Source organism: Populus nigra, chromosome 2 (assembly GCF_951802175.1).
Source record: "Populus nigra chromosome 2, ddPopNigr1.1, whole genome shotgun sequence".
Lineage (NCBI taxonomy): Eukaryota > Viridiplantae > Streptophyta > Magnoliopsida > Malpighiales > Salicaceae > Populus > Populus nigra.
In genome coordinates this window covers 47325501-47333823 of record NC_084853.1, presented here as the reverse complement: position 1 = coordinate 47333823, position 8323 = coordinate 47325501, and the positions used below count along the sequence as shown (strand labels likewise).

General features: G+C 35.1%; 1 protein-coding gene across 1 annotated transcript; it reads left to right on the top strand.

The window, feature by feature from the left end:
- The first annotated feature begins 5859 nt into the window (after positions 1–5859).
- On the top strand, positions 5860–6978 carry LOC133681597 (transcription factor HEC2-like). Its single transcript, XM_062104683.1, has one exon. It carries the CDS (start codon positions 6112–6114, stop codon positions 6907–6909), a length of 798 nt encoding a protein of 265 aa, XP_061960667.1. The 5' UTR covers positions 5860–6111; the 3' UTR covers positions 6910–6978.
- Positions 6979–8323: the final 1345 nt, after the last annotated feature.

The window sequence follows — 8323 nt, the reverse complement described above, 5'->3', positions numbered from 1 at the left end:
AAATTCTTCTTTAATCTTTGCAATTTTATCATAAATAAAAAAAAACATCCATAACAAAAAAAATATAAACACACACATACACCTTCACTGTATTTTTCCTCTTTTCTTTTCCTTTTCTTTTTCTTTCTTCTTCTTTTTTTTTTGTTACATCAACAATACAAATTATAAAAAGTCAACTAAACAAAAAAATACATTAAACAATTTAAAATTACAAAACAACCCCTAAAAACAGAATCAGGAACAGTGCAGCCACGGGTGAACAGTGTCGGAGGCTTCTGGGCGCCGGAACAGTGGCGGCGCGTCTTCCCACCCGCCACCGCCGCTGGCGGCGCTTGGGTTCACGCGCCGCCGCTGGCACAAGCCAAGAGATGGGCGGATCCGGGACGATTTCTCTTCATCTCCCCTTCTGCAACGATGTTGTCCTGCAAAGTAATCCAAAAAAACGCAACAAAACAAATTGATTTCAGTCTTGTTCTTTGTTTTTCAATCGGCTTCATTTTTCCAGATCTTCTCCACTTCTCTTCAAATCCGCTCCTTTCCCCTGCCTCATCTCTTCTCTACCTCATCTCTTCTCTGTCTCATGGATTTCGTCTCCTTCTCCTCTGCTTCGGGCGGTGCTGCTGGCTGATGGTGGATCTGTGGGTTGCTGCTGCCGCTGGAGGCTGTTCGGCGGCTGATGACCTTGCTGCTGTTGTCGTCTGCTCGGCTGGCTTCGTTGTGGAGACGGGAGCAACTGTTGAGCAGGGAGGCTGAGAGAAGGAAGAGGAAGCAGGGGGATGAAGCCGTGTCTTTCCTTTTTTTGTAAGAGCTTGGGGTCGCCGGCTGGTCTGTTTTGCTGAGAGTGAGAGGGTGATGTTTTTTATTGCTTGGGGAAGTCAGCCGAGAGAGGGGGGAAATGGAGGGGAATAGGAAAGACTGAAAATGGCAGGGGGAGGGACGTGTGGCTGGCCCCAGTTTGGGAGAAGAAGCTCCCGATTCAAAACCTCAAGGCCGGGGTCTCCCTTCAATTTTTTTTGGATGGAGGCGGTCGGTTGTCTCTTGGAGGAGAAGGGGCTGCTGCTGGGTTGTTTGAGAGAGAACCGGCTGAGGGAAGAAATGGCCGAGAGAGCAAGAAGAAGAAGGAAGGTGCTGGGAGGCAGGGGAGTGAGCGGCCGATAGAGGGGAAGGTTCCAGCGGCGGTTTTGAAAGGAAAATGGAGTGGGAGCAGAATGGCTGCTCTGGTTTGGTTTCAAAGAGGGGGAAAATCTGTTTTGGCCGGCTGCTGTGGTTTGTTGCCAAGGGAAGGGGAGATGGTGCAACCGGCTGTTTGGGCGTGTGTGGGGGCGCTGGTTCTGGCCAAAAAACCAGAGGAAAGGGAGGGGGGCGGCGCTCTCTTGAAAAAGGATGGGTTTAGGGTTAGGTTTTTTTGTATTTTTTCTGATGTTGTCAAAATTGCCCCCCTTTTTGTTTGAGTTGTGGACCAATATTTATAGGTAAAATGTTGCATGGATCTCAAAATTGGTCCCTCAACTTTCTTTTTTCTTTTTTTTATAAATTTGATTTTTCTTAATTTTTTTGTATTTTTTTGAAAACGAGCAATATCAATGTCGACTCAATGAAGAAAATCAATGATTTTAAAAATAACGCGTTAAAAGTTGAACGCGTTCCAAATGTCTTTGAAAATTTAAATTCTTTTGAGACGATGCTAAAAATGCTAAAAACGATGCAAATGTATTAAAAATGTATTTTTTGGATTTTCAATGTTTTTCGCTATTTTTGGATTTTTCTGAAAATTTATCAAAACGTGAGTCAAAAATTGGGTAGCAACAATTGTCATCTCGATATCTCTGACCAAAATCGTCCTAGCTTGTCGTTCTGAGTGGTCCTGGCCGTCCGTTAACACTTTCAGTAGGTACCGGCCTGTATGCCTCCTTATCAACGTCTACATCATTTCATAATGCGCTGAAACCGGGTCCGTGAGAGTAGGGCCACCGATTTGGGATCGAAGTGATGAGAAGATTTTTAAATTACAAAACAATGATAAAAATATAGGACGTGAAATGGAAAGGAAATTGTCCTGAGCTAGAAGCAATCAGAAACCTGCCATCATGTTGGAGCAATAAATTTGTTGTCTCCGTTTTATTCTCGATTGCTGCACCCGTAGAAGAGAGAACGAAGAGTTTCATCAACTTCGATTTTCAGGCTTGTCTTCGTGAATTGATATTTCCTCCCCACTATCTATTACACTCCACTGAAATTGATTATCTGAAGCAAATTAATCGGTTTAATTTGGGTTAATCTAGATAAATTTAAAATGATATTATTTTAAGATTTTAAAAAATAATTAAAATAATAATATTTTAAAAAAACTAAATTAAGTTTTAATTGTCAATAAAATTAATCTAACAGGAAGAACTTCTACTCAATTTATTTTAAAATTCAATTTGAATCAGGTCTCAAGCCAACAGTTCATCAAGTTCACCAACTATTTCGGTTAACCAATGTTGATTTGAAAGGATAATTTCCATATTGAAGTGAGAAAAACTCTAATTAAACCTTGAATTATGGATGTATGTCGGCATGGCGCTGCCTCTTTGTAGCTAATTTCACATGTTTTCCTAAACACTAAGAATTAGCTATCTTCCAATAACAATATTGTTTCTTTTTGGCAACAAAATTGAGCACTATTTTGTTAAGTAAAACATCAGAAATGGTACATTTCATTATAGTCATGTCACTAAGGTCTCATAACACATGGTTTTTTTTTAATATGTAATTAAAGAATGGATTATTTACTCAATTAAGTATTAAAAAAAAAAGCACCGGCTTCATAGTTTCAGTTTTTAAGACGTGCCCAAATAGAGAAAGAACTGAATAACATAGATGTATCTTGATGAGATTATAAGTTTGTTTTTTTATTTTAGTTTTTGTCACACTTAGGATTTATAGTAGTTACAATCGTACTTCTCCTTGTTTTTAATTTAGAAAGCTAAGTGATCTTGATTACCATGGTTGGTGGTTAATTAACTCCTAACAAAATAGATAACAACTTGAAAAATTAAAAATCAGATTTGATAGAACCATGTAATAGAGGTAACATTGTACTTAAGAATAAAAAATATTAGAAAAAGACTTGAATTCATAAATAACCTTGTATCTGAGAATTCTAAGCATGTGAATGACACCATGAAACTAGTTAATTTTCAATAAGTCAGTGTACAATCTTTGTTCCTGTAAAGAATGATTGTTTTGCCACAAACAAATATATATAAAAAAACTCATATTTATTCTTCAACTTGCTATCCAAATTTGCAGGTTAAGAAAAAATAATATATTCTCTTCTAACTAACCCTAATGGACCCTTTTTGGGTTGCAAACTAATGAGCCTCAATTAGTAATCAACTAATATAAGTTCAATAATAAAATAATCTTATAAACAATGTCTAATGAGCCAGAACAAATTCAAATTAAAAATAATTATTCAATATTAAATAAATAAGTAAAAAACAATAATAAAAAACAAAGTCTTCATGCTAAAATTCTTTTATGTAACCCGAATATCTAATTTTTATAAATTCTTGATAGATTTCAATGCTGACTTTAAACACATCGTTCTCTCTTATCTAGATGAATTACTGGGACTACCATATATGGTTGGAAAACTTGAGATGTCTTGTAAGATCCCACATCGGAAGTGAGCGTCCAGAGCTAGGGCCTTATAAGTGCATGCTCATCTTGACTAGTAAGACGCGTTTTGGGACCATGCGTGGCTGCTAAGAATAAAACCGTGAGGGGGACCTGGGTGGAAGCCCTGGATTTGGGTGGACTGGGAGGCCCAAAGCGGACTTGAGATATATGCTTGATCTTACAAAACTGGTCGGCAAACATTTTAAAATCAAATTCAAACCTGACTTTGTTTATATCATTCTCTTCTTCTTTAAAAGGATTTGACATTGAACATGTATCATAAAAAACATTTTCTAAAGTCAATAAATCAGTACCAAGCTAAAAATAGATTGAGCACATTGAGAAATTATAGCCATTACCTCTACTATTTTTACTACAAGGAATTCTTTGTATAATAAAAAATAAATAAAAAGGCAGTGACTGTTATTATAATGTGAGTGATATAATTAAAAAAAAAAGCATAAATGCATTGTTTTTTTAAATTTAAATATTAAAATTAATATTAAAAAATTATTCTTGCTAGGCTATGCATGTAGAGGGTATATCTACGTCTTTATGGTTGTTTAAAAAATACATTCAATCTTGATTTATATATAAATTGATTTACGAACTCATAATAATAATAAAAAAAAAAATAAGGAAAGAAATGGATAACTTAGGGCTTCAAGTTGCCCTCTCATCTTTGTAAAGCTAATTCACCGCCATTATAGAGGTCGTTGGGCAACTCCAGCACATGAAGCTGATGAGGTGGGAGGTTGCAGCAGAACCTGATCCGTCTCGAAAGGCGTTCCCGTTTCAATGAGAGGAGGAGATTAATTTAGGGAGTAGATGTTGTATTATCAGGATAATGCAGTCGGTCTTTCCAAGTGGACCACTGTCACGACGTTGCACCGATCGCCAATACATCCAACGGCACTGGATATTCTCACCGCCAACTGGGAAGAGTGTCTCATTTAAAGGAGTCTGGTGAGATTTCTGACACCTGTCATGTGAGTGGGGTTTAAGGTTTTTTTTAATAATAGTCGAGGATTTAATTTTAATTAATTGGTGCTAGGGTTTTTGAGAAGGAGGAAAGTGAATTTTAAGGCAACGTTATAATAAGAAGAGAGACCCCAACAGTTCCCACTCAATGTAATGTAATAATATAGTTGTAGTGTGTCGCATAATACTCGTAATCATTCATGCACCATCAAAAGCACTTATTGTACTCCCTGCTGCAAACAGTTGGTAGATCTGAACCCTTCCCAGCAAGGAAAGACCAAACAGTTCAAGTCCCTCCTTTTCAACTTCCTATTTATGGCAAATTAGCTCATTATTATTTTTAAGATGGTGTTTGATTTTGCTTTTTAATTTTTTTTAAATTATTTTTTATTTAAAAAATAAAATTGATTTTTTTAGATGTTTTTAAAAAATTTTGATATATTAATATAAAAAATAAAATAAAAAATATATTATTTAATAATTTTCACAATACCAAACACACTAACCTGACCATCATAGCGGATATAGCGGATTAATGCGTTAAATATTAAGTGGTTTGAAACCTGATTTAAATTGAGTTTTAATTTAAATTAATTTTAACTTTGATTAATCTAATTCAAGTGATTTAATTTTGTTTTGGATAAAAATAATGAGTTTCAATTAACTTGATGACCAATAAATTGATTTTGATCTATTATTTTAAAATCCTATCCTAAAATACCTATAAATTACCCTTTTTAATGTTTTACATTTAGTATCGACAAATTTATAACGTTTGTCCCTGATCTTTTGGAGTTGCACAAATCAAGATGAGGTAGCAATACATACTGTGTTAAGTGGTTTCTGGAAAGGAAAAGATTTAATAAGAGCACAAACTTGGATGGAAAATTATAATCAATTGTCACCCTAGCTAGTTCTCTCTCTTTTTATATATTGATCTTATAATGTAAATATTAATAATTATAACTTAAGTATTATATATAGAATTCAATATTTATGATTAAATTGTTACATAGATATTGACGTATTTAATAACGGAGAGAGAAAAAACAACAAGAAGAAGAAGAAACAAAAGCTCCCCAACTTTGAGATAACAAAGTTGCAAAGAATAATTGAAATGGAATTATTTACAGAATATATATATATATATCGAGCAACTTGTTATATATATTCTTTCACACTGGTTTGATAGTCGGTTCCCGATATCATCACTATTTTTATTTAATTTTTCACTTTCATTTCTTCTCTCCATACTCTTACATTTCTTCCTTTCTTCACAGCAAATTCTGATGAAACTCATAGTCTTCTCTTTTATCTGTCCCATCCCACTGTCTCTCATCAGGTTCTCAGTTATTTCCTCAGCCCTCTAAATAGTTTCTCGCTTTTTTCTTCCTTGCCCTCAAAGTATTCTCTCTCTCTCTGTCTTTTTTAGGAAAGAGAGTGCTTGTCAATCATATATAAGCCATGGAAATTGACCTGTTAAAGTCTGCAACAGAGGATCAGACGGAGATGATGATGATGATTGACAAGTTTCCTGAGTTCTACGGTGCCTGTAACGATGTTGCTGATCATTTATCCCCAACTGATCAGTTTCTTGCTGCCAGTGTAAGTGATAGCTCCGTCCCGCATTTCAATACTGATAACCCACACATTGCTAACTTACCTCCATTTATGAACCTACCATCCACTCTATCTTTTAATAGCAATAATACCCCAATTCAAGACCAATCCCAGCGAGCTTTCTTTTCCAATCCATCTACTTCAAGATGGAGAGGTCTTGGTGAATTACCAGGCACTGCAAATGATTATGCTACACCATCACGAAAGAAGAATTCAATGGCGGCAATGAGGGAGATGATATTTCGAATTGCAGCCATGCAGCCAATTCACATAGACCCTGAGTCAGTGAAGCCACCAAAACGTAGGAACGTGAAGATATCAAAAGATCCACAAAGTGTTGCTGCACGCCATAGAAGAGAAAGGATAAGTGAGAGAATAAGGATACTTCAAAGACTAGTCCCTGGAGGGACTAAAATGGACACTGCCTCTATGTTAGATGAGGCAATTCATTATGTTAAGTTCTTGAAGACCCAAGTGCAGTCACTTGAGAGAGCTCAAGCCAATAGGCCAACAGCAACAACTGGGATTGAATTTCCTGTGGCAATGACTAGTGGAAGTTATCTTCCAGTGGGGAAAGGATGTCACCAACAGCCTGCTCATCATCATCATCATCAAAATGTTCAGCATTATGGAGATGCTTAGCTCATGGGGGCAGTGAGTGAGCTGGATTTATAAATGCATTTTTCTAGTGAATAGTGATGTTAGCTTGTGGGGTTGTGAAGAGCTAGCTTTTATGCATGGCTATTTGTTCTATCTTCAAATCTTTAGGCCCTGCAATCCTTGTTGTATTGACATCAATAATTAAAATCTCTGAATACGATGCCCAACTGTTCAAAATCTTAGGTGAGAATGTCAATCTTTGTCTTGCGTTCCTTTTTCTCTTTTAAATATCTTTCCCTTGCATATGCCTAGAGGCCTCCTTATTTTGTGATGATTTCATGGCACTCAAGATCGCGTAATTCTAGCAACAGAAAATGAGGGATCTGACGACGAAATGTGACATAGGTATTAATATTGACACAATTGCTATGATAGTATCTCGCATTGGCGAAGGAACACTTTCACGCTATATATATATATATATATATATATATATATATATATATGCTGCTCTATGTGGGAAACTAGGAAAGGAAAATGATAAATGCTGGTGGATGAATGCACTACAGTACTTTTTTGGTCAATATCTTGGAGAAGAGGATACAAGATGATGTAGATGAGACATGTTTCTCCTTTTCTTTTTTTTATAAAGATAAAAAAAAATTACTCCAAAACAATTCTAGAGATTTCAAAAAAGTATTGGATAGATTTATTTTATATTATCTTCACTGTTTTCAAATTAAATTTAGGATAGTAATTACTAGCATAAGTTTTTCCTTAAACTGGCGGAATATTTCTTATTCTTGGATATATATATATATATATATAGAGAGAGAGAGAGAGAGAGAGAGAGAGAGAATGGATTCTTTGCAGATAGACCAATTGTTCCCCACTTGGTCGGACATAAGAATATTTACGATTTTATTTGTAATTAATCTAATTTCAGCTATTAACGAATTTCAGCTATTAGCGATTTTATTCCTAGTATAGTTAGTGTTTGAACGTGGACAAATACAAATAATTATTTTGAATATTTTTTTATGTTTTTATTTGTTTCTTCTTATCTTTTTTATAATATATTAATTTTATTTTCTTTAAATGAACTTTCAACTTTTTTGGGTCACTTTTTATTTTATTAATACACTCATATTATCATAAAAAAAAAAAGAATTGCCTACTTTTTCAGTCATTTTGGGACACTTGGCCCTTGAAAATCTTTGCAACCCACGTTCGACGGTAGTACAAAGGGACAATCTTGAAAAGGGAAAGCATAATTGATCGAGCACAATTAAATAAATTCAAATCTTGTACAAGCTCGAGGGGGGGTTTCTAAATTTTGAGTTGTAATAGTTGCAAAATATATTTACTCCAACTTCGGCAGATGCATATAAAATTATTTATATATAGATTTAAAGATAAGTTTGGTTACTTATTTCCTCTTATAATTACACTTTGA